The sequence below is a fragment of the Schistocerca serialis genome, chromosome 12, assembly GCF_023864345.2.
Source record: "Schistocerca serialis cubense isolate TAMUIC-IGC-003099 chromosome 12, iqSchSeri2.2, whole genome shotgun sequence".
Lineage (NCBI taxonomy): Eukaryota > Metazoa > Arthropoda > Insecta > Orthoptera > Acrididae > Schistocerca > Schistocerca serialis.
Window position 1 is genome coordinate 17726730 of NC_064649.1, and position 27752 is coordinate 17754481.

At 43.8% G+C, this 27752-nt stretch overlaps 1 protein-coding gene across 3 annotated transcripts in view; it reads right to left on the reverse strand.

The window, feature by feature from the left end:
- Window positions 1–25022, reverse strand: part of LOC126428105 (uncharacterized) — an 857744-nt gene extending 832722 nt beyond the window's left edge. For all 3 annotated transcript variants that reach the window (XM_050090007.1, XM_050090006.1, XM_050090008.1), the window contains exon 1: window positions 24340–25022. In XM_050090007.1, coding sequence (XP_049945964.1) covers window positions 24340–24499 — 160 coding nt within the window. In that variant the 5' untranslated portion in view covers window positions 24500–25022. The remainder of the gene's footprint in view (window positions 1–24339) is intronic.
- Between the last annotated feature and the right edge of the window lie 2730 nt (window positions 25023–27752).

The window sequence follows — 27752 nt, forward strand, 5'->3', positions numbered from 1 at the left end:
GTTCACTGATTTTAATTTATACAACAAATATTGCGTATATAACTGTCGACAAGTAAACAACCGAATGCATGACGTTTCCCTGCAAACGTACTCGTATACCTGCCGTTTCGAAACCCCTTACAGCTGCAGCCGGTTGAGGTACCCGAAATGCTTCGCACCTGGACGCTTCGGCCCACAGACAGGTCTCAAGGACGAGGAACCGGCTTGGAAGGTCCAAGTCGGACATCGATAAATAAAGGTGTAAACAACTTTGTTCAATAATACGAGTTACAATAAGCCAGAATATAAGGGTACTGTACAAATAATCGTAGGATGTGCTAGCGCGAACAATAGTGTACATGCGATTTTTTTTTAATCAGATGATTTTAAGTTTTACTACAAAAGTATAGGTAATTCTCCATTCTTCGACTACTGCCTATGACGAATGCTATGAATAATGCAGCAGCAAAAAGTCAGTTTGTACATGCGTTTGTGTCCTGTGATAGACTTCCTTTTGGTTTGGAGACTAAAGGAACGAAACTACGGGGTCATCAGTCCCTCTTTCCTAATTCAAACAGGTCTACAGTGAAAAAGAGTCCAAAAAGGAGTCGCGGAAACGTTTTATCGTTTACCTTTAGGTAGTTACAAAAAAAAAATGTTCAAATGTTTGTGAATTTTTTGTGAATTCCTAGGCGACCAAACCGTTGAGGTCATCGGTCCCTAGACTTACACTCTACTTAAACTAACTTATGTTAAGGACAACACACACACCCATTCCCGAGGGAGGACTCGAACCTCCGCCGGGAGGGACCGGGCAATCCGTGACATGGCGCCTCAAACCATGCGCCCACTCCGCGCGGCTAAGTAGTTACAAATATTAAATTTGTTGTAATAATTGCAATCAGTAAACCGGCAAATAAGAATGCAAATTCAGAAAACATTACCGAGCAGCGAGGTGATGCAGTCGACTCGCAGTGCACACTGGACTCGCATTCGGGAGGACGAGGGTTCAGACCCTGTCCTGCCATTCTGATTTAGATTTTCCGTGATGTCGCTAAATCACTCCAGGCTAATGCCGAGATGGTTCCTATGAAAGGGCAAGGCCAACTTCCTTCCCCATCCAGCCGTATTCCGTTGGCACCGATGACCTCGCTTGTATCTTATATGTGAAATAACATGACGAGAGTTGGAAATATATGCATTTAAAAAACTGAACGGTATTCGATCCAGTGATTACGGAGCTTGAACGCTAACCACCTGACCGCCGCCGTCTCGAGCTCAGCGCCGCAACGTACCGATAAATATTCGACACTCGACACTTCTCATGCGATTTTCTTGAAACTGCAAAGTAATGTGCCTTACTATTTGCCCTTATTTTGTCCTAATGGACGACGAAGTGTGAAGTGTATTCGTGATCGGAACGTCTCGGCCTCCCCTCGTAAGAAGAGGTCTAACAAGGGGAGGCAACAACATCGTGATCACGGATTTACTTCAAACTTTTTACACCTTTAGTAGACCATTAAAACTACATAATGTGCAAGTAGCAAGGTGCACTACTCCGGCACCTGCGAGAAAATTACAAGAGAAGTTTTACGCGTCTACTTTGTGGCGTATGTACAGGGTGTTTCAAAAATGACCGGTATATTTGAAACGGCAATAAAAACTAAACGAGCAGCGATAGGAATACACCGTTTGTTGCAATATGCTTGGGACAACAGTACATTTTCAGGCGGACAAACTTTCGAAATTACAGTAGTTACGATTTTCAACAACAGATGGCGCTGCAAGTGATGTGAAAGATATAGAAGACAACGCAGTCTGTGGGTGCGCCATTCTGTACGTCGTCTTTCTGCTGTAAGCGTGTGCTGTTCACAACGTGCAAGTGTGCTGTGGACAACATGGCTTATTCCTTAGAACAGAGGATTTTTCTGGTGCTGGAATTCCACCGCCTAGAACACAGTGTTGTTGCAACAAGACGAAGTTTTCAACGGAGGTTTAATGTAACCAAAGGACCGAAAAGCGATACAATAAAGGATCTGTTTGAAAAATTTCAACGGACTGGGAACGTGACGGATGAACGTGCTGGAAAGGTAGGGCGACCGCGTACGGCAACCACAGAGGGCAACGTGCAGCTAGTGCAGCAGGTGATCCGACAGCGGCCTCGGGTTTCCGTTCGCCGCGTTGCAGCTGCGGTCCAAATGACGCCAACGTCCACGCATCGTCTCATGCGCCAGAGTTTACTCCTCTATCCATACAAAATTCAAACGCGGCAACCCCTCAGCGCCGCTACCATTGCTGCACGAGAGACATTCGCTAACGATATAGTGCACAGGATTGATGACGGCGATATGCATGTGGGCAGCATTTGGTTTACTGACGAAGCTTATTTTTACCTGGACGGCTTCGTCAATAAACAGAACTGGCGCATATGGGGAACCGAAAAGCCCCATGTTGCAGTCCCATCGTCCCTGCATCCTCAAAAAGTACTGGTCTGGGCCGCCATTTCTTCCAAAGGAATCATTGGCCCATTTTTCAGATCCGAAACGATTACTGCATCACGCTATCTGGACATTCTTCGTGAATTTGTGGCGGTACAAACTGCCTTAGACGACACTGCGAACACCTCGTGGTTTATGCAAGATGGTGCCCGGCCACATCGCACGGCCGACGTCTTTAATTTCCTGAATGAATATTTCGATGATCCTGTGATTGCTTTGGGCTATCCGAAACATACAGGAGGCGGCGTGGATTGGCCTCCCTATTCGCCAGACATGAACCCTTGTGACTTCTTTCTGTGGGGACACTTGAAAGACCAGGTGTACCGCCAGAATCCAGAAACAATTGAACAGCTGAAGCAGTACATCTCATCTGCATGTGAAGCCATTCCGCCAGACACGTTGTCAAAGGTTTCGGGTAAATTCATTCAGAGACTACGCCATATTATTGCTACGCATGGTGGATATGTGGAAAATATCGTACTATAGAGTTTCCCAGACCGCAGCGCCATCTGTTGTTGAAAATTGTAACTACTGTAATTTCGAAAGTTTGTCTGCCTGAAAATGTACTGTTGTCCCAAGCATATTGCAACAAACGGTGTATTTCTATCGCTGCTCGTTTAGTTTGTATTGCCGTTTCAAATATACCGGTCATTTTTGAAACACCCTGTATGTGTGCTTGGTAGCAATCGTTTGAGCTCATTGTGGTCAAGCGGTTAGCGTCCGTGCTACGAAAAATGAAAGCGTGTGAGGCGACGGTTCGAGTTCCACTTAAACTTAATTTTTAATGTACAGTTCTTTCATCACTGGTCATATATGGTTTGCTTCCAAACTATCGGAAGGAAGAGAAATATTTCAAAATGTCAACGAGGTGTAGGCTACGGACTTCAAAATAAAACCGTGATCCGAAAACCGTCGCCTCGGCCTGTTAGTTACACAACTATTTTCAACTTCAAAAAGGCATTCTCGATTGTTTACCTGCATGCAGTTGCACCCTACGCTACCACAAGGACACCGGGACAGAAAGGTATAAACGTAATATAACGAAAAAAACCCTGGTGAAATCCGTTCGACCACGGCGTAATAGCGCGGAATATTTTATTAATTATGAGGCGGCGATAATGTTCTGGCTTATCAGTGTACACACTATGTGGCCAAAAGTATCCGGACACCCCCAAAAACATACGTTTATAATATTAGGTGCGTTGTGCTGCGTCCTACTGCTAGGTGCTCCATATTAGCGACCTCAGTAATTAGACATCGTGAGAGAGCAGAATGTGGCGCTCCGCGGAACGTGGTCAGGTGATTGCGTGTCATTTGCGTCATACGTCTGTACGCGAGATTTCCACACTCCTAAACATCCCTAGGTCCTCTGTTCCCAGCGTGATAGTGAAGTGGAAACGTGAAGGAACACGTACAGCACAAAAGCGTACTGACAGAGACCACCGACAGTTGAAGAGGATCGTAATGTGTAATAGGCAGGCATCTACCCAGACCATCGCACAGGAATTCCAAACCGTAGGATCCATTGCAAGTACTACGACAGTTAGGCGGGAGATGACAAAACTTGGATTTCATGGTCGAGCGGCTGCTCATGAGCCACACATCGCGCCGGTAAATGCCAAACGACGCCTCTCTTGGAGCAAGGAGCGTAAACATTAGACGACTGAACAGTGGAAAAACATTGTGTGACGAATCACGGTACACAATGTGGCGATTCGATAGCAGGGTGTGGGTACGGCGAATGCCTGGTGAACGTCATCTGCCTGTGTGTGTAGTGCCAACAGAAGTTCCGAGGCTGTGATGTTATGGTATGGTCGTGTTTTTCATGGAGGGGGCTTCCACCCCTTGTTGTTTTGCGTGGCACTATCGCAGCACAGGCCTACATTGATGTTTTAAGCACCTTCTTGCTTCCCACTGTTGAAGAGCATTTCGGGGATGGCGATTGCACCTTTCAACACGATCGAGCACCTGTTCATAGTGCACGGCCCCTAACGGAGTGGTTGCACGGCAATAACATCCCTGTAATGGACTGGTCTTAACAGAGTCCTGACCTGAATCCTACAGAACACCTTTGGGATGTTTTGAAACGCCGACTCCGTGCCATGCCTCACCGACCGACATCGATATCTCCCATCAGTGCAGCACTCCGTGAGTAATGGGCTGCCATTCCCCAAGAAACCTTCCAGCACCTGATTGAACGTATGCCTGCGAGAGTGGAAGCTGTCATCAATGCTAAGGGTGGGCCAACGTCATATTGAATTGCAGCATTACCGATGGAGGGCGCCAGGAACTTGTAAGTCATTTTCAGCCAGGTGTCCGGATACTTTTGATCACATAGTGTAGCTTACAAGATCTCTCTGCTTCGAAAATGTTACTAAAACTTCTGTGCATAGTTGCCGGGTGTCACATCACTCCGCAAAGCTATCAAGGTCTTGTCGAAATCATGCCACCCAGAATCTGTGCTGCACTACCTTTCGCAGATGGGCTAAACATTACTAAGTACGTAGTCATAATGTTTTGGGTTTTCACTGTATTACTTTCCAATATTGTGAGACTTCACTGAAAGAAACATATTATTTGAAATGTACCCTAGTCATAAACATTTTTGAGTATAAGAAATTATCTTCAGAAGTACTCTTTCTATCTGCAGCGGAACCTCACTGTTTCGAAACATCGTTGTCAATCAAAACTGTGCGTCTGACCTGGACTCGAACTAGGGACCTTCTGTGCCGTTTGGAAAATACCAGAGTCGTACTGAAAAAAAAAACAGACTATAAACACATGTCGGGGTCGTACATAGATAGCTCGGTCGGTGAGAACATCCCTGGCGAAGGTAGGATTGCAGGTTTGAGTCCCGGTCCGAAAGACAGTTTTAATCAGTCATGAAGTTTGAATATACGGGCAGTTTGCCTTCATACGGAATGCAAAGTCATAGGTGTGTATCGTATGGCATATTTTTGTCGATCAGTTAAAATGGGTCGTTGATACCAAATCAGCAGGTTTTTTTAAACGCTAAACACTGGTATTTCCTAGGTTTTTGGACAGATGGATGGAGCGAATGTTAAACTGTCTGTTTTGCAAGTTGGAGACTGTGGCTAAGAGTTTAGATGCACGCAGTGAGAACGTTTAAAAGACAATGTAAAAGGTGGCGGACAAACGTTAGCATACATGCGTACGTATACCTATGGCCACAGATCGTACAGTGTGATGCAACAAAATAAAATTTTGTGAGTAAATGAAGTTTTCCCACTCTTAACATTTAGCGTAAACTTCTAAATATGGTATTTCACGTTAGCGGTACAGGAGCACTTTATCATATGTATTCAACCGCCAAAAGCAAAAATGGTTTTATACAAAATACGTCGTTTGCGATGTTACTTCGAAGATATTTATATCTTTACTATCGTACAGTTGGGCAGTAGGAAGAAAAGAAGAATTGAGAGGATTTTAAACGCAATTAGTCTAGACGCAGTGGCGAATAGTTTTGTGTTAGCAGAAGATCCAACACCGTGTTACTAGAGGAGGCCGAAGCGCACGCGTTTTAGCTCACGCAGGCTGGCGTGAGGAGGGAAGACTGAACTGACGTGAGGTCTGGAACATGACAAGGAATTAGAATTCAGAAAGCGGACGTAATTAGTTTCATACTTAACTTTAAACCATTAATGATGAACGTCGCTCTTGACGGTACATGATTCACAACATTATTCGTTCAGAATACATTCTTGAATATATGAATTATAGTAACTGAATATGGCGCCTTGCTAGGTCGTAGCAAATGACGTAGCTGAAGGCTATGCTAAACTGTCGTCTCTGCAAATGAGAGCGTCTGTAGTCAGCGAACCATCGCTGGCAAAGTCGGCTGTACAACTGGGGGTCTCTCTAGACTAGACCTGCCGTGTGGCGGCGCTCGGTCTGCAATCACTGATAGTGGCGACACGCGCGTCCGGCGTATACTAACGGACCGTGGACGATTTAAAGGCTACCACCTAGCAAGTGTGGTGTCTGGCGGTGACACCACAAATAGTCATCGGGATAATTGGTAAATACGCTAGCGGATTAAATGCTTAGAAAAGCTATGAAATAGGAATTATTATTTTGACATAAGCTTGGTATAAACGCTGACGAAGTGCATATTCAGTGGTTGTAAATGTCTTGTTATTAATAAATGTCAAAGTAAGAAAAATAGTAAGGTGGACTAGAGGTATAGGTTCCAAAGTATGAAACGTTCATCTGGGAGGGGGGGATTAAAAACAGCTATTACCCCGTGACACCGATTTCCGGATGAAGACGTAAACATGTAAACTGTCATAAACACTGCGAATATGCCTAAATATGCGTTTATTTGTTTGTACATGTGTGGACAAGCCCATATAAAAGGTCGCACGGGGTGTGACGCAATTGTCCCGGCAAATAGACACACAGACACAACAGTTTATCGTGGTCGTTTAATGACGGCCATTACACAGGGAAGTGTTGGTCGCCAGTGAGTTGACACAGAGTAATCCGTTCCGGTTGATAACCCCAGTTACCTTTGTGACTGTGTTGTACAGATAATATCCGCGCATCAGTGCAATTGGGTCTGACAATACGAAATTTGTTCGGTGACGTTGCTTCTGTCGAGTTGGAAACTATTGACAATTGCGCCGTTCCCTCACCCTTTCACTCAGACGCTGACAGGACGGAATCGCGTCTATGGGAGACGACAACGAAAGATAAAAAAAATTAACAGAATAATTCACAGGTCGACAAAACTCCTTCATCACACGACATATCGTACAGGACTGTTGCTATTGCCCTATTGTGACTATTCCTGTGCCGATAGGCAGCTCAAGTGTGACAGTTTCTAAACATTAGAACGCCGGCCGCTGTGGCCGAGCGGTTATAGGCGCTTCAGTCTGGAACAGCGCGACCGCTACGGTCGCAAGTTCGAATCCTCCTTCGGGTATGGATGTGTGTGATTCATTCTGGTCCTTTGGTTGGTTAGGTTTAAGTGGTTCTAAGTTTTAGGGGACTGATGACCTCAGATGTTAAGTTCCATAGTGCTCAGAGCCATTTTAACCATTTTAAACAACAGAACGACGCCTTGACTCGACAGATTAAACAGAGTAAACATACACACAGTTAGCACATACGGGTAAATCGTCTTATTCGAATCGATTGCAGCATCTCGGTTCCAAATAAATCACCAACAGGGAAGTCCATAGTTCGTGGTCTAGTGGCTAGCGTTGCTGGCTCTGGATCACGGGATCACGGGTTCGATTCGCGGCCGGACTGGGGATTTTCTCTGGCCGGGGACTGGGCGTTTGTGTTGTGCTCATCATCATCATCATCATCATTCGTAACAGTGGCTAGATTCGATTATGAAAAAAATGGTCTGTACAGATATTGGGACTTTGTAGGGGCGCTGATGACTGTGCAGTTGAGCGCCCCACAAACTAAACATCATCATCATCACCAGCAGGGAAGCATTTAAGGGCACCAGCAGGGAAGCATTTAAGGGTCTGCGGAACGACAGAGTCAGATCCGCCATGCCGTGAAGCACAATTGAGACGAATGATAGCTATTGATATGGCGCGCGCCGCTATCCTGTGATCTTGTTTAGAGCGCGCGCTATAATCGACTATAGTTCGCTGTTCTGGTGCGGGTGGCGCTTCGGTGGTAATTTGCTATTACTATTACGTCGCTGGCGAGTGTTTGCGGTGGCCGGCGGAAAGCGAGAGGGTAGTCGGTTTTCTGGGTATTGCACGGAACGTGAAGTTCGCTCTGCCTGACCTGCTGGTGACTAGCTCTAAAGCCGTCGGCACACGGGCCGTGCTGTCGAACGTTAACGTCGAGCTCGCCAAGTTCAACGTGCTGCTGAACGCTCAGGAACGATGCGACTTGTGCATACGGTACGTGGGCCCAAACCTGGTATACGCGATCGCAACGCACTCCAGCGGCAGCTGAGGGATGTTTCTAGTTCGTAAATCACACTGTTTACTCAACGGGCGCGCGTAAAACTCCCACGTTAGCTCTATTAATACGCACATTTCTTCCATCGTCCACGAAAAGGAAAGTACCATGTCCAATCAACAAGGACATAGACATATAGAAGTTCCATTACAAACAGTGCGGTACAAATTTGGAACACTTCTCCGCATAAGATAAACATTATTTCATCATTCCCAGCCGGCCGAAGTGGCCGAGCGGTTCTAGGCGCTGCAATCTGGAACCGCAGGACCGCTACGGTCGCAGGTTCGAATCCTGCCTCGGGCATGGATGTTTGTGATGTCCTTAGGTTAGTTAGGTTTAACTAGTTCTAAGTTCTAGCGGACTAATGACCTCAGCAGTTGAGTCCCATAGTGCTCAGAGCCATTTGAACCATTTTGAGCCATCATTCCCACATTTTAGTAACACCCCAAGGTCAGTCTTACTTGATCACTGTTCCTACCCAGTAGCAGAATCATTTCAACATGTGAATTACGAAGCGTAAAAGAAGACGGAGCAAAGTATCTTTATACAAGTAGCGCAAGCTGTCCTTTCGATTAAGCCAGTCGAACAATGTCACCCCTCAAAAAAAGGTGAACTTGTATTTACATAACATCAAATATTATAGTCTATACTTTTATTAAACTAATAATAAAGTACCAGAACCTAATAAAAAAGCGAATGTTAGGAAAAAATAACTGATTGTGTCATGACGCGAACCACCGCCCCAACAAAAAAAAAAAAAAACTCGTTGTAGGACACTGTCGCTATTCATTACGGTAAACCAGCATCACACCTTTCGTATCTAATCATAGTGTCTTACCGCTTGTTAAAACCTTAATCGCAGATACGTTACTAACTGAAATTTAATGGCAACAAATTGTACCAAGAAAAATGCATTTTGGGTGGATCTTCAGTGTGTCGCTGCCTTCAAATAGCCTACTCTCATTATACGCAAGTTACAATAATTCTTTTGCCACGAATATGATGTTTCTCATCGTTTTATTGGAACGAATCACACAGTTAACAACTGGTTTTCCAGTGATTCTCAATTTGCTGGTGCTCAGAAACGGCAAATATACATACAGGCTTGAAATGAATGCCAATATGGCGCATCACAACTCTGCACTGAAGGGAGACGGCGTGCGTGTGACGTAGGTGGCGTTGTGCCATCTCATTGGTCAACGCTCAGACGCACGCTCAGAATATCTGACACGCCGGATATTGCTCTGCACGTTCGGTAAGACTCCCGAGCGTGCTATTCCACGCTATGACGTCAGAAACTCGGCACGCTCAACGCTCAACGTTCGGATGCACGGTCCGTGTGCCGACGGGTTAAGGTTGTTGTGCCTCGCAGTATGAGCAGAGTGGTCTGGGGAGGAGGCGACTCGCCGCTGTGCTGGACATGCGGTGGTGATTACTTGGCGTACTCGTTCTGCCCGCTTGTCTGATGTGGAGGTCCGGTGGGGTCCTGTGATACTCTGGCCCGGAGACCACTAGTTGCTGAATTTTGGAGTCGTCTACCAGGTTAGGGTGTGGGCTCGGTTGGCTCGTCAGATTTTCTGCTGGAAGCTCCAGCAGCGGTTTCTGATGTGGCTCGGCGTTGTTGGAAATTTTTGCTGTGTGTGTGTGTGGCACGTTACGACATTTGTTGGTACTAATTTATTTGCTCAACTGGAGTATCTTTTGGTTATCCCGCTGAGTGGGTCGTTGCCCAGCCGGTCTGCTCAGCGTTGCCTTTGGTGGTGCCTGTTCGTCGCTTTTTGAAGGAATTCACGTAGGTGGTTCCTGTTACCTACCCGGAGTTGCGTTCATGTATGGTATATTTGGTATAGCGTCCCCAGTGAGGTAATAAGAAAACACGTAAAAAACAGTATTTATAAAGAAGAGACACTAAAAAATTTTATTTCATAATGTACCCATAAAATAATAATTTCTCTGTGTAAGTTTCGAGTGCAAAGAAATATAACAAAATGATCTAAAGAGACGACAAGATAGGCTCTTTTGTTAATTTTTTAGTCGTCTTCACTTCTTCTCTTGTCTTGATTGCGTGTAGACGGACATCTTGCGAGTGCTGGCAAATGTAAGCATATTTGTATTAATTAAGCAAATAATATATTGATTTAATATCATTGTTCACTTTTAATTTGTAAGAGGTGACCCCGATTTCATGTCCGCCTTCCTTTGAATTAACCTGCATTCGAGTAATTTGCAGTTCAACAATCGCAGCGGCCGATGCAGCCAACGACGCCATTACGTGGCGATATTAACTTAAAAAAAGCGGAAGCGAAATAATCGCCCGCTATTAACATAATATACATTTTTCTCCACAGCTGCCCGACGCTGCAGAAAATGCGTAGCTTTAAGATTCTTATTTTCAGTACAACAGCCGAGAGTCAGAGCCAGAACTCCGACTACGAGGCAATGGTTAACGGAGGTAAGAAAAAATACTCTAGCGCGTGTGTGGGACGCAATTGTAATTAATAACTAAAGATTTTTTGCTTTAAAGTGAACTGACTAGCCGAGGAAATTAATATGAAAAGTTCATTCCATTGTTCAACTTATATGATCAAATCTTAAGATTCTGCGAGTCTAACATTCATTAACGTAACAAGTAATTCAAGATTAATATTGTTAAAAAGGAGAACTTCACAAAAGCATTTAATCGTAAATAAAAATTGAATGAAATATCATTTTTATTAAGGCCCACCACGTAAGTCGGCAACAATCAAAATAAAAATAATAATATATTAAATTACGACTGCCGACGGACGCGAGATTGGCATTTGATGTGTTAGGTATGGTCTGCCCACGAAAGGCCGTTTTGGACAGTATAGGCATAGCGAATTACTGCTGCTTGGTATATGTGGTCTTCTGGGACCTGAACAACACGATCTCGTCAATTTGGTTTGTGTAACAGCATTTAGTGGTATGTTCTGTATTTTTATCTCACTGCGTTATTATTAACTTGGTGGAATAGTAGCGTTTGGTGTCGTTAAGGCACTTCTAAGCCTGTGGTTTGACTATTCATGTGCACTTGGCTGTTATTGTTTTGTTTTAAGAAGCGCTATTTGTTGTGTCGTGTGTGTTGGCTTCCGGCACTTGTCAAGAGCGCCCGAGTTAACTGCGTCGTGGTTATCATGTGCTGTCGGGATGTTATACCGTATTTTTGAGTTTTATCTTGTGTTGATATTATCTGTCGTGTGTTACAGAACATAACCAAGGTGCGTAAGTGATGGGCAGTTGTGGGAGGCATGTCGGGGAGCTCTCAGCGGTTTATTTCGGGGACCGTTTGTAGTGGGAAGGCTCTGAAAGTGTTGAGAGCTCGCTCGTCTGTGATTGCGCTGGGAGTTGCCCTCGCCCTTTGGTTGTATCAAATTATTATTTTGTTATTATATTTATTGGTTGTATGTTGCGTTTCTTTGATTTTATGGTGCCAAGTGCCATTATCTTTCTCAAAGTTTTTTTTATATAATTGATTTTAAATTGTAATGCCAAGTTAACTTATTATTGGATGTTGGTCTCTGCAGTAAAATCTTTTAAATCACCATTGTAATTAGTTCTTGCACAAGAAATTTCTTTTATTTTATGGTGCCAAGTTGCCATTATTATTATTTATTTTAAGTTTATTACTGCTCTTACTGTTTTCCGATTTTATGGTGCCAAGTGTCAAATGATCTTAAGTTGTGTTGCCAGGTTAACTTATTATTGGATTTTGTCTCTTGGGTAAACTCTAAAAGCACTATTGTAAAAGGTTCTTTGATTTTATGGTGGCAAGCCGCCGTTATTGTTTTTTAAAGCTCATTCTTTTAACCATTTGTTAAGTTCTGTAAGTTATATGAATTTGTTGTTATTTAAAAGAGTTTAGTATTGGCATTTTAATAAATTGTGGACAGAGTCTGCTGTTTGAATATTATTGGGTGGAAATCCTTGGATAGTGGTCCTATAAGAAAACACATTCCAGATATCAGAAAATCCCATGAGTGCAGAAGACTTGTCAGCCACGAGAGTTTTCTCGACGTGTATTTAGAAGAGAAAGTGATGTGGTGTGGACGCGGTACCGGCTCCAGGTAGTGTTGCGGGCTTTTACCGTACCGGCCGTCCACATTCGACAGATACACAGGATGATCGATATCTTAGAGCTCCAGGACTGAATCTGGCGTTCCGAGAGGCTCCAGGACGTCGTGTACTGCGTCAGACTGTCAGGAGACGAATCTCCATTACCGTTGACCATGGCAGGCATCTCGTCGTAAACAGCAGCACCACGGACTTCGTTAAAAGTGCATAAGAACCATGCCCAATGAACGCCCCAGGACTGACGTTGACTGTTGTTTACGGACAAAATCCGGATATGTTATTATCTGATAATCGCAGACAATGTGTTTGAAGACAACTCGGTAATATCAGACGCGTCCAATACTGGGTCCCACTTATTCAACGAGGCGGTGGTTGGGTGGTGTCCTGGGGTGAGATTACATGGGGCCACCGCACACCACTTGCGGTTGTTGAGGCAATCTCACAGCTCTACGGTACAGGGACGAGATTCTGCAGCCTATACTGGGACCGTATCGCCGACATTTTAGTGACAGTGTCGTCCCTATAGATGGTAAATCAACAGGCTCAACGTGCTTTTCTCATGAACACGTTCCTTCAACATGCCAGCGTCACTACATCCGAGTGGTCTTCAGTTCTCGAAACGCAAATCCAGTCGCATATGTGAGGGATCGATAGAGACGAGCTGTTTATCGAAATCGACAATGACTGAGTGGTCTGCGCGACTTACGCACAATCGGCATTGAAGAGTGGAACAGTTTTGACCGGGACTGGCTTGATGATGTCATCGGTGGTCTGTCACGACGGATTCAGTCCTGTATCCGAGCAAGGGGGCTTTCCCATCACGTACTGACGTTGCTCGGGAGTCCTACGAAAAAAACCCTCATGGGAAACAGACGGTTTTGTCGTTACAGAACTGTTGGTTTTTTTGACTGTGCGATCTGAACACATTTCAAATGAATACAGACACATGCCTCAGTGCCAAGTTTAATTTTCTGTGCCATGAATTTTGAAACAAGGAGGTGAAGAAACCCCAGTAGTGTGTATAGGATCAACCGTAAGTCCATCGAAGAAATTTCGGCGTTTGGTTCAAATGGCTTTAAGCACTATGCGACTTAACTTCTGAGGTCATTAGTCGCCTAGAACTTAGAACTAATTAAACCTAGCTAACCTAAGGACATCACACACATCCATGCCCGAGGGAGGATTCGAACCTGCGACCATAGCGGTCGCTCGGCTCCAGACTGTAGCACCTAGAACCGCACGGTCACTCCGGCCGGCCTTTCGGCGTTTGTTCAGGAATCATTTTGATATGAGGTATCCGTGGTCAGATGACCATCAGGTTGGCTTTAGGAAAGGTAAACGCACCAGAGAAGCAATTTTGACGTTGCGGCTGATAATGGCAGCAACACTAAAGAAAAATCAAGACACTTTCATAGGATTTGTTGACCTGGAAAAAGCGTTCGACAAATGGTACAAGAGGATGTTCGAAGTTATGAGGAAAGTAGGGGTAAGCTATAGGGAGAGAAGGATAATATACAACGCGTACTTGAGACAAGAGGGGTTAATAAGCGAGGAAGACCAAGAACGAAGCGCTCGGATTAAAAAGTGTGTAACACAGGAATGCAGTTCCTCACCTCTATTCTTCAATCTTTACATCAAAGAAGCAATAATGGATATAAAAGAAAAGTTCAGGAGTGAACTTAAAATTTAAGGAGAAAGGATATCAGTAATAGGCTTCGCTGATGAGATTGCAATCCTCAATGAAAAATGAACAGTCTAATGAGCACAGAATATGGATTGACTGCAAGGCGAAGAAAGACGAAAGTAACGAGAAGTAGCAGAAATAAGAACAGCGAGGAACTTAACATCAGGATTATGTTCACGAAGTAGATGAAGTTAAAGATCCTACCAATTAGGCAGCAGAATAAGAAATCACGAACGGAGCAAGGAGGACGTCAGAATCAGATTAGCACTGGCAAAGAGCAAGAGCAAAAGCAAGATAAGTCTACTAGAATCAAACATAGGCGATAATTTGAATAAGAAATATATCAGAATGTACGTTTGAAGCACGGCATTGTATGGTAGTGAGACATGGACAGTGGGAAAACCAGAAGATGGTTCAAATGGCTCTGAGCACTATGGCACTTAACATCTGCGGTCATCTGTCCCCTAGAACTTAGAACTACATAAACCTAACTAACCTAAGGACATCACACACATCCATGCCCGAGGCAGGATTCGAACCTGCGACCGTAGCGGCCGCGCGATTCCAGACTGAAGCGCCTAGAACCGCTCGGCCACACCGCCCGGCAGAACTGAAGACAATCGAAGCGTTTGAGATGTGGCGTACAGAAGAATGTTGAAAATTACGTGGACTGATAAGGTAAGTGAGGAGGCGATGAAAGGAATATGTGGAAAAGACTGAGAAGAAGAGACCGGATGGTAGGACACGTGTTAATACTTCAGAGAATGACTTCCATGGTACCAGATGGAGCTGTACAGGGTAAGAACTCTAGGGAAAGACAGAGACCGAAATACATCCAACAAGTAATGAAGAACGTAGTGTGAAAGTGCTACTCTGAGATGAAGAGGATGGCAGAGGAGGGGAAATGGTGGCGGACTGCCTCATACCACCCACGAAGGAAACTCCCCATCGTGTTCCCTCAACTGCACCGTGTGACAAGACATACTATTGGGACCCTTATATGAAGTATTCGGTACGACGATTTTACGTATTATACGCATTTCAGAGTGCACCAAACGTTAAAATACAACTTTTGGTACTCTGTATTGTAACAAGAGCATTGTATACGAGGTGTATAAAACGTAACAGACCCATTTAGTCAACTACGACCCATTTAAATACAATTAACAGGAATCTTTAATTACTGGAAAAGCATCTTCTTGTAATTTTCAATTTTATGATATTTACTCACTGTAACGTTATTCCGTTTATGCAACTATCAGAGAATAATCACGTAGAAATGTTAGTGATATAATCAGCTAAGTCATTAAATGGGAAATTAATTGTCAAAAGTCGATTATTTCATAAAACGTGAAAATTAATGTTTGGCTAGATTTCTCGCTAGCTGACGCACTAAACGTTATGCTCACTCACAAGGGATTATGTTTCTATGAAACCTCAAATCATACTCATTGCAGTTAATTCTGTAACTACGAGTTCTACAACTTTCTGTCATAAACAAAGTATTATTTCGATCATTTGGTCAAAACGACATTACCGTGCAAAATTTGAACCTCAACATCTATTCCCGCGTTATGTAAAGTACTCCAAACTACCTTAGTATCAAAATTCCTGTCGTAATTAAGAAGATATTAATTGTTTTCTATTAAGTATAGTTAGTCATATTTCTCAAGCAGAATTTTGATACTAAATTTAAAAAGCAATTTTAGAAATAGCTTTCTTATAGTCAGTCATTTATTACATACTAGACTGTAACTGTAACTTCTTATGAAGCACCAATTTTAATTGTAACTCAACATGACTTTGTTGAGCAATACTTTCAAAGAATTTGTATTTTTAAGAAACCATGTAAGTTTCACCAACTGCGACATAATCACGTACACAAACAGTGATCCAATGCTGTCAAATGTTTTCTAGTGCAGTCTCTGATCACAGTATCAATTCTTTGGACGATGACGGGTTTCAGTCCGTAATGACCATCCTCAGATCTTTTTTATTACGGCCTTATCACTTTAGGACATGGTGTAAAAAAGATCTGAGGATGGTCATTACGGACTGAAACCGGTCATCGTCTAAAGAATTGATGTTGTGATCAGAGACTGGAATAAAAATCATTTGAAACTATATAAGAGCTCGGGAGTGGGAACAGAGTGGCAGTTGTTTTAAAAAAATTTTCAAATGTGTGTGAATTCCTAAGGGGCCAAACTGCTGAGGTCATAGGTCCGTAGACTTACATACTATTTAAACTAACTTATGCTAAGAACAACACAAACACACACACACACACACACACACACACACACACACACACACACACATGCCCGAGGGAGGACTCGAACCTCCAGCGGGAGAGCCGCGCAATCCGTGACATTGCGCCTCAAACCGCGCGGCCACACAGCGCGGCAGTTGTTTTCATTTTCTTTCTTTGAGCTGTCCATTGTACGAATGTTCCGGAACAGTATAAAATTAACAGAAAATGCTAACTATGTGCTGGTGTAAATTAGTTAACATAATCGTCTTTCCACATTGACTCCTGGTATTTCTGCAGTGAAGCAGTTAATATTCTGCACCCCAATTAACATTGAATTGGTGGAGAAAAGTCGTGGAAACCAACAAGATAAGTACACGGTCCAAGCATTCCATTGAACTTAAGACAAACTCGAAATCTACGAGTATGCTGATCGAACATTTTTAGCTAGAAGCTGGTAAAAGCTGGTAAACAAAGTGTGTTAGAATCGCCAATCAAATTGGGTACCGGATTGTTGATATGTGGACCGCGGATTATTGGAAACGTGTCGCTTTGTCGGATGAGTCACGTTTCTTCTTACACTGGATCAATCATCGTTTCCGAATATGCAATCATCCAAGTGAACGGTTGCTCGAAATGTGCACCGCACTCAGCTGGCACAGCGTTATGGAATGGGGGACATTCACCTGGGCTTCCGCAGGACCTGTGGTACCAAACGAAGGCAATGCGACGGCCGTGGAGTACGTGAGTATTGCGGACCACCTGCACTCCTCAATGCTGCATATCTTCCCCGCCAGTGACATCATTTTCCAGCAGGATAACTGTCCGTGTCACAAGGTGAGAATCGTGCTGCACTTTGTCTTGGCCACCATGTTGCCCGATCTGCATCCCTTGAACACATCTGAGACGCTAGGGGGTCATCTGGCGGTGAGTACCTCTAGAAACACATTAAACATCTGTCGAATGCTCGGCACGCTGAATCATTGCCGTATTGTGTACTGTACATTGACCAATGCAATATTAATAAGGTGGTCTTAGTGTTTTGCCTCATCGGTGAACTAGACAGAGTAAATAACATATTCGATATCTCTCAAAAATCAAATGCGATGAAATCTTATGGGACTTAACTGCTTAGGTCATCAGTCCCTAAGCTTACACACTACTTAACCTAAATTATTCTAAGGACAAACACACACACCCATGCCCGACGGAGGCCTCGAACCTCCGCCAGGATCAGCCGCACAGTCCATGACTGCGGCGCCTAAGACCGCGCGGCTAATCCCGCGCGGCATTTCGATATCTCTATATCCTTCAGAATGACTTCGATCTATTGGACGTGACTTTTAGTGTTCGTGAATCACACTAGCTGTAACAAGTACGTTCCGGCAATCACTAATTTATTGTCGAAACTCTATAGTGACGCAGCACGGACTGTCTGACGCGAGGAGCGTATTGTCCACCTCCAAATACGTTAATCCACTGCGACTGTATCATTGGCGAAAAAAAAAAAGCAAGAGACAAAACTAAACAGTACTCAGTCGAAGCCTAAATAGTGATTTGTATGGATCTGTGAGAACGCAAGCTTTACAAACACAAAAAAACACTCATCCCCTATTACCTGCATTTATCCTAGCGTGCAGGTATTCATTCGACAGCATCGTTGTGAAGGTAATTGACGTAACAAAGCGAACAAATTGTTCCAGGGCCGTATGAAACTGTTATTTGAGCTGTCTTCATAGAAAAAAATTACACTATTGGCCATTAAAATTGCTACACCAAGAAGAAATACAGATGATAAACGGGTATTCATTGGACAAACATATAATACTACAACTGACATGTGATAACATTTTCACGCAATTCGGGTGCATAGATCCTGAGAAATCAGTACCCAGAACAACCACCTCTGGCAGTAATAACGGCCTTCATACGCCTGGGCGTTGAGCCAAACAGAGCTTGGATGGCGTGTACAGGTACAGCTGCCCATGCAGCTTCAACACGACACCACAGTTCATCAAGAGTAGTGACTGGCGTATTGTGACGAGCCAGTTGCTCGGCCACCATTGAGCAGACGTTTTCAATTGGTGAGAGATCTGGAGAATGTGCTGGCCAGGGCAGCAGTCGAACATTTTCTGTATCCAAAAAGTCCCGTACAGGACCTGCAACATGCGGTCGTCCATTATCCTGCTGAAATGTAGGGTTTCGCAGGGATCGAATGAAGGGCAGAGCCACGGATCGTAACACATCTGAAATGTAACGTCCACTGTTCAAAGTACCGTCAGTGCTAACAAGAGGTGACCGAGACGTCTAACCAATGGTACCCCATATCATCACCCTGGATGATGCGCCAGTATGGCGATGATGAATACACGCTTCCAATGTGCGTTAACCGCGATGTCGCCAAACACGGATGCGACCATCATGATGCTGTAAACAGAACCTGGATGCATCCGTAAAATGACGTTTTGCCATTCGTGATCCCAGGTTCGTCATCGCAGGTGCTCCTGTCTGTGATGCAACGTCAAGGCTAACCGCAGCCATGGTCTCCGAGCTGATAGTCCGTGCTGCTGCAAACGCCGTCGAACTGTTCGTGCAGATTTGTTGTCTAGCAAACGTCCCCATCTGTTGACTCAGGGATCGAGACGTGGCTGCACGATCCGTTACAGCCATGCGGATAAGATGCCTGTCATCTCGACTGCGAGTGATATGAGGCTGTTGGGATCCAGCACGGCGTTCCGTATTACTCTCCTGAACCCACCGATTCCATATTCTGCTAACAGTCATTGGATCTCGACCATCGCGAGCAGCAATGTCGCGATACGATAAACCGCATTCGCGATAGGCTACAATCCGACCTTATCAAAGTCGGAAACGTGATGGTACGCATTTCTGCTCCTTACACGAGGCATCACAACAACGTTTCACCAGGCAACGCCCGTCACCTGCCGTTTGTGTATGAGAAACCGCTTGGAGACTTTTCTCATGTCAGCGTGTTGTATGTGTCGCCACCGGCGCCAACCTTGTGTGAACGCTCTGAAAAGCTAATCGTTTGCATGTCACAGCATTTAAATTTCGCGTCTGTAGCACGTCATCTTCATGGTGTAGCAATTTTAATGGCCAGTAGTGTACTTGCATTTATCCTGCCGTGCAGGTATTCATTCGACAGCAGACTCATGAAGGTAACTGACGTAACAAAACGAATTGATTGTTCCAGGACCGTATGAATCTGTTATTTGAGCTGTCTTCATAGAAAATAATTGATTACAATAATCGGAAACAATTCGCGATATTTGGAAGAAGCTTGGGTCATTGCCGACTTCGAGCACGTAAAATGTTGGAAGAATCAACGGGAATGAAAGCAAACGTTTCCCTATCAAAAATTCATATTCCATATTTATATATCTGTTTTGTTACGTAGAAACACCAACACCATTAATAAGTTTTTAGCCTTCCATTTATGTTGGAGGAAATTAAATAAGGCTGCGACGTTACACAGTTACATTAAATTATTTCAAATGAATACGAAGAACAGAATGAGATTTTCAGTCTGCAGCGGAGTGTGCGCTGATTCTGCAGCGGAGTGTGCGCTGATATGAAACTTCCTAGCAGATTAAAACTGTGTGCCGGACCGAGACTCGAACTCGGGAAGGTAGGAGACGAGGTACTGGCAGAAGTAAAGCTGTGACGACGGGGCGTGAGTCGTGCTTGGGTAGCTCAGTTGGTTAAAAAAATTGGTAGAGCACTTGCCCGCGAAAGGCAAGGTCTCGAGTTCGAGTCTCGGTCCGGCACACAGTTTTAATCTGCCAGGAACTTTCGAATACGAAGAACGATTTTCTTTGCACCTGGGTCCGCACCTGCTGAGAGAATCCACGCCGCCTGCAACTGTCTCAGTTTTTACACAGTTTCTTTTTCGTGCTACGTAGACACGTAGCTAGTTACGAACTTGCAGCATGATGTAGGGAAAAAATATGTCCGCAGCTTGTCTTATAATCGAAATAAATGGTTGTAGCTCCGTCGTACTGTAAGTTGCATTGAGAGGTATCTATTTTTTATTTCCTGATGGTGATTAATTTCAGACACCTGTGTCCATTTTCAAACTATCCGTGCAGTAAGTGTGACAAATATAGGCGATAGCTCAACAATAGAAACTGCCCCAGCGATAATAAAAGCCGTATATGGCCGACTTAGCAAGAGCAAAATACCCCACATAGGACGCACTTTAGAGAACTCTGTCTAGTTTATTTTGCTGTTGTTAAGTAGGCCATATATATAGCTTTTATTACTGCAGGGGCAGTTTCGATAATTGGGCTACCGCCTATATTTGCACACTTACTGCACAGGTAGATTGAAAATGGACACAGGTGTCCGAAGTTAGTCACCACCAAAAAATAAAAATAGGTACTTTTCAATACAACTTACGACGGTGCTAGAGCCATTTATTTCACGTATTTAGACGATCGATCATAAAGAATCTGCGATGGCAAAAATTGCAAATTCAGTCGAGTTTTGATGCTCTGGCAGCTAGCAAACGTAAATAGGTGCTTGACAAATGGCCTAAGGTCGAAATTCTGTAATAGTACGAAAGGAAACTAAAGATCAACTGTTATGCAAGCTTTCATAAAATATAAAGGATCAGCAATATTCGCCTTCATGTATGTAACAGTGTCATTTAACAGATCTCTGTATCTTTAAATTTCCCTGCTGCCTAGTGCTCAGTATTGCAGTTATCTCAAGTGAAAAACGTTCTGGAAAGATATTATAAACTGTACTCATAAAACTTGTTTCGAGATTCTTATTCATTATCAAGTGCCTGAATACAGGAAACCTCTTTTTGGCTGTTGTACGAGAAAAGACCTATATCAAATTACTGACAGAATAAGGGCCAGTTACAGTAGGGGAAAGTGCTGTTCCTCGACGATAGTGTACGTAGGAACACACGATGTGTTTTGGAGTCTATTTCAGTCTTAGTAATTGATTTTAGAATCAAATGAAGGAATGCGCGCTTCAGACTGCCAGAAGCAGTATGCGCCATTTTCTAAAATGTTTGTTGTTTTGAAACATGAGGTTGTGTTTCATGCAGAGTTTGTAAATACGTTAAAGCTATTTACAGTATATTGTTACTTCTCCAGGTACATATGCTTATGACGAATAAAATCCTATATGTTTTTTAAAACTATTTGTATAACATGTGGATAGTTAAGCCATACTTTGTCGGTAGTGCACTTTCTTGTACACAGGAACAGATGGCGGTGTTTTACCGTGGAACATGTGATACTTGCAGATGAAGTGAGTTTCTGTAATATCTTCAATAGTTTTTACCAGTCTTGAAAATGGAAATTTATCTATGTGTCCAATAGCTACTATTTCAAAATACTTTTGCTTAATTCGATTTCACTGGTGTGTAGTAGACTATCAATGTAACATCGACTGTTGAATACAATTTTGACAAGTCTGTTTCGATTACAGCGCTTTTAAATTTGTTTGTTTCTAGGTACGTGTCCATTCTGTACCTCGAAACATGTTTTCAGATTTCGAAAACACTGAATTTTCCGTAGTATTTCTTGCAATTTCAAAAAACGACTGCAGCACATAAAAATTGAATGCCATCATTTAAAAATGGAATAAGGAAATATATTAAGCTAACACTCTTCCCTACAAAACACCAAGTGCGTCCCGCGTAGTCGCATATCTCAACCATCATTATTGACAAATTACTCGAATCTAAAGTCATAAAACTGTATAACAGGAAACATACATCGCAATTAGTAACATGAGCCACATAGAGACTAATTACGAATTACGGTTGGTACTTTCATGTTATACAGTTTTCTGTGTTCTACCATTTTTACACCCATGGTTTTTGATAATGTCTGTTGTTCAGAGATCTGACGACGTTGGACGCACTTGATGGTTTGTAATGTAAGTAGCTCTTGTTCTGTGAATTATTCGATATATTTGTTAGTTTTCCTATACAACAGATGAAATAAACTTTTGCATTAATGCATGTTTTTCTGTATTCAGGCATTTGATAGTGACCAAGACGGTCGAAACCTGTTTTGCTCCAATAAAATAAAGGTTTAAAGCTATTTAAATTCCGTCAGTCCAAATGCTCCTTTATATGAGCATGCGCGTTTGCTTTTACCTAGGTAAAACACCGTCAGTGGTCATGTTTACAACTTCTGTTTACTTGCTAGATCTAAAAACAGGTCGTTACAAAAGACATTGAGGTACCATTTTCTTTTTTACTTGCGGCATTTTACGCCCGATTTTCGCTTACAGTTAAGTCTGCTGGCACATTTGATGTGTTCCTTCCTTTGATACTGGTGCTTTTGGATGCTCTCACGTTGTTGTTTGCTGCAATAGAAGTTCCTTGATGTGAAATAGGACACAGCAGTGTGAGCTGGCGTCTGTCTACATTTCACGTCAGGAAACGAGTAATGCCACAAACAAACACCTTGCCAGACAAAGGAGCATCTCAAAAATTAACAAGTGGGCGTCACTTGCTAAAGTTAGGACAAATCGGACGTAAAATGCCGTGAGTTAAAACAATCACACCTCAGTATCTTTCGCGAAGAATTGCTTTTAAATGTCGAAGGCAAAGCAAATTTTAAATATGTTTCATTGCAGAACGCTAACGACGTGATATATCAATAAAGCGGAATACGTGTGGTGATACAAATACGCATTTTTTTTTTCGTAGTTGCACAGACGGAATTTAAGTACCTTAAGGGGGGTAGGACGTCAAACTGGCCGACTGGGAGCAGGAGAGGCATCACAGGACATTTTAATTTCCACTGTCTATACTTTTACAAATAAATTCATAAAACGTAGTCAGCATGACCAGGAAGAGTTCAGGATTCACGCTCATAGCAGTGGAAGTTCAAAAATATAACAATTTTTTTTTTTTTTTACATGTGAAATGTCATCATTTTTTCACTTACTCTTGGCTGCATTCGTTGTAATAGGTACACTTTTCTTCATAAATAAGGGAGATACTTCTATGAATTCTGCGCAGCATACAAACCGTACTTACAGGTGTATGAAACTCTAGAATTTTCCAAATCTATTAAAAACTGTGCTAAAAATTGAGATAATTAACCATAAAATTTGAGTTTTTTCTAAACATGTAACAGCTCATTCATTTTTTCATTAATTAAATAAATTCTAGAGTTTTATACCCCTGTAAGTATGGTTCGTATGCTGTGCAAAATGCATCGTAGAATCTCTCTTACTTCTGAAGAAAAGTGTACCTGTAGCAACAAATGTAGCCAATAGTAAGTGAAAAAATGATGAAATTTCACACGTAAAAAAAAGTTTATTTTGTTATACTTTTGAACTTACATTGCTATGAGTTTGAAACCTGAATCTTTCCTGGTCGTGTTGACAAAGATTTATGAATTTATTTGTAAAAGTATAGACAGTGGAAATTAAAATGTGTGGTGCCTCTCCTGCTCCAAGTCGGCCCGTTTGACGTCCTACCCCGCTTAAATAACTGTGAAGCAACTATGGACGCTATATATCATACACACTGCTTTTTGTGTAGGATGTCTTCCATTAGCTTGATTTATTAAGTCTGTTTGTGGCTGTAATCGCGAAACTTACTTCAACTGTTGCTAATTTGACTGGCCGTGTAGCGTACTATAAATGTTGGAATATTTGATGGTGTGGAATTCGTTCTCACCCTTCAGCGACTAGGACGCAGTGCTTTTATTGGAAAAACAGCGCGGGTAAGGAAGTATCTTGATCATTTTGAGACGAACAAAGGAGGTGCCATGCAAAGCGAACAGTCAACATCATGCCGCTCTACGAGCTAGTTTCTTAGCAGAGAGCCAAGCGTGAAAGTGAGGCGACAGTGGAGATTCTGACGTCGACCGGTGGTGACTCACCATTCTCGGCCGCGGTGGAGACGGACACCTCAGCTCCCGCCACGTGGCCAACCAGCGCAGCGGCAACCATCGCGATCAACCACCACGGCCCGTGGAGGGTCAGCCACCGTGATGCGTGGCTTCCGTAGCGCCTGTTCGGCGCCGGACGTCTTCCCCCCATGTTTTTTACTTTCTTTAAAAAAAAAATAAAGCTCGCTATTGCAAACGGTATACCGGGAAGAAAGTGAGGGGAGACAAAGGAAAAGAATCAAGAGGCTAGCGATTTAAGCTGGAGGACAACATGGATGAGAATAGGGAGGAATTGTAAACGAACTACTGTGCGGCGGAACGAAGCGAACGGAAAAGAAAAATGCGGAAACAAAAGGCTGCTGCCCGCGGGATTTTTCTACGTGGAGGTGTTCCGGCGGTCGTCACATCCCTGTCGGCGGGTGGCAGTTTTCACCCCCTTCTGCGGCACAGGGGGGTGGCTTCTCTATTTTCGGCAATATTTTCGTCGTTTTCGCCCGCTTATCTCGCCGCTAGACGGATTCGCCGCATGTGGGGTGGGGGCAAGTACACCGGAGCGTCGGGTGATAGTGGAGGGTGAGGGATCCCCGCGACAAGTGGCCGGCCGGGGCGGCGTCGACGTCGTGGTCGTCCTGGCCGTGTGGTGTGCGCCGCTGCCGCTGCCGCTGCTGCACCGGGGGATTCCAGCGTGCAGACTGTGGGCTGGCGGCACTGCAGCGCGCGTCGATGAGTCGAGAGGGGGGGGAGGGGAGGGAGGGAGGCGGGGTGGGGGCGGGCGAGAGGGGAAGGGGAGGGGCGGAAGGAGTGGGGAGCGGAACTCTGGCGTCTGTTGTGTCGCGCCGCGCAGCTATGCGGAGGCCGTCTCCGGATGGGATTACGGCCGCGGAGGCTGCGCCGAAAGCAGCGAGGGAGGGAAGCAGGGCGTAGGTCGACGTGGTAAATTTTAATGTAGGTTAATTCTTACAGAGAAGAAAGCAGCAACCAGCCACTATTAATACTGCTATTTATGAAGGTAAATAGCGCCGTTACCGGTTTCGAAGTGGAAACTTCATCATCAGTCGGCTGTTTCACATGATTTTCAAGATACACTTTGCATTATCGTCTGTTTTCGGTTTTTATTACTCCACTGTGGCGAAGTATTGTTGCCTTACGGTAGAAAAACAGTGTTAGAAGCGCCCTATGTGAAAATAACTAACCTCCAAACGATGAAATACAGCGTAAATAAATACGTGAGGTTAAGTGGTTATGGTACTTAAGTGGTTACTATGTTATACAGTGTAATTCCGGGAGAAACGGACCACATTTCTTCTAATGCCAATCGAGGACACCCCAGGCATTTTATAATAATTAAAAAGACCCACAGTTATCTAGTACCAAATATATTTGCAACAGTCATAGGACAAATTCCTGAAAATTGTCGGCTAGGACTCCGAGGTTAAAAAAAGTTACTGGTCCATGGATCCTAGACCATCTGGGTGAGATGGAGTGACCATCACTAGGTAACAAAGTCAAAAAAGTATGCCAAGCTATGCAATGTTTCATTTATTACTGTGGTGTCACCGCCAGACACCACACTTGTTGCTAGGTGGTAGCCTTTAAATCGGCCGCGGTTCGTTAGTGTACGTCGGACCCGCGTGTCGCCACTATCAGTGATTGCAGACCGAGCGCCGCCACACGGCAGGTCTAGAGAGACTTCCTAGCACTCGCCCCAGTTGTACAGCCGACTTTGCTAGCGATGTGGTTCACTGACAAATTACGCTCTCATTTGCCGAGACGATAGTTAGCATACCCTTCAGCTACGTCATTTGCTACGACCTAGCAAGGCGCCATTACCAGTTACTATTGATATTATGAATAATGTACCGTCAAGAGCATTTACGGATTAAAGTTAAGTATTCCACCAGCTACGTCCGTTTTCTTAATTCTAATTTCCTTGACCAGTTCCAGACCTCACGCCAGCCTGCGTGAGCTAAAACGCGTGCCTTTCGGCTTCCTCTTGTAGCCCGGTGTTGGCTCTCCTGCCAACCCACAACAATTACAACATGAAATAAATCGTAGAAAACATTCTAATTAAATAAATAGGGTATTAGACGCCGACAAAAGGCTTTGCAATGCCCTTCGCCGTTCAAACTGGTAACTTTTAAAAATTATGAGACACATCAAAAAAATCCGCTTCTTATCTCTTTCTCCACATCCCAACTTTACTATGTATGTCACAAGTGTTATCGAAATTTGCAGATGACGCATTTGAGCCAACCAGCTTTGATGACTGTGCAGTAGCACTCCCGCACACACGTTCTCGCCAGGGCCTTCTTTGTCATCTCCAGGTTGGGGTCAGAGTCTGCTCAGCCAGATGTGTGGCTCCTGCTCTTTTCCTTCACTGACAGAGCTCTTGGCTTCTTCGCTTTTTGCCTATACACCTCCTTGCTTTTTTTAATAAGCTCCGTTGGCTTTGTCAGTTTGCAGTTTAATGTTTTCCATAGTTTTAGCAACTTTTGTGGAAGCACGTCGTGCTGTGATTTTCTGTTTTCACCTCCACGATCAGAGTTATTTTATTTGGGACTTTCGTTGGTGTTTGAAGTATCTCTGGAACCGCTAGCACCTCTGTGATGTCTTGAAAACTGTAGGAGCACTGCTAACTACTCCACTGGTGGTAGGAGGTGCTTCTACCAGTGTTGGTTCCGCTGATTCTTCGGTGGGGAGGTAGGCACGCTCTGGGAAAACTGCCATTCCGAAAGGTGCGATTAAACTTGCCCTACATCCAGATAAAGGATTCGGCACTGTTGCTGCTTTCGCCCAAGCGGATCCCAAGAATTCGCCAAATTACAGTGAAACGTGTCCTTAGAAAAATTTTTGAATTACTACGCTGATAAACCTCAAATGGTTCAAATGGCTCTGAGCACTATGGGACTTAACATCTGTGGTCATCAGTCCCCTAGAACTTAGAACTACTTAAACCTAACTAGGCTAAGGACATCACACACATCCATGCCCGAGGCAGGATTCGAACCTGCGACCGTAGCGGTCGTGTGGTTCCAGACTGTAGCGCCTTTAACCGCTCGGCCACTCCGGCCGGCAATAATCCCTACAATAGAATGGCCCTGACTAACAATAATCTATACCTTTCATGAATCACTTACCTCACAAAAAACTTCGTTACTCGAACTACTGCAATACATCAAGCGCCAATACTGCCAGCGAAATAAAAGATTATAACTGCTGAAAGCACTAACTATTGATAGGCATAGTTAGCAAATGAGAGATTTTGATAGAGAACAAACAATGTGTTTACCTTAATAGTGTTCAAAAGTCGTAATATATATATCAGTTCATGACATGCAGTCTTACAAATTTACTGTCTCTGATGGACACACGTCCAGATCATCCGCACTCAAAACTCCGCCATC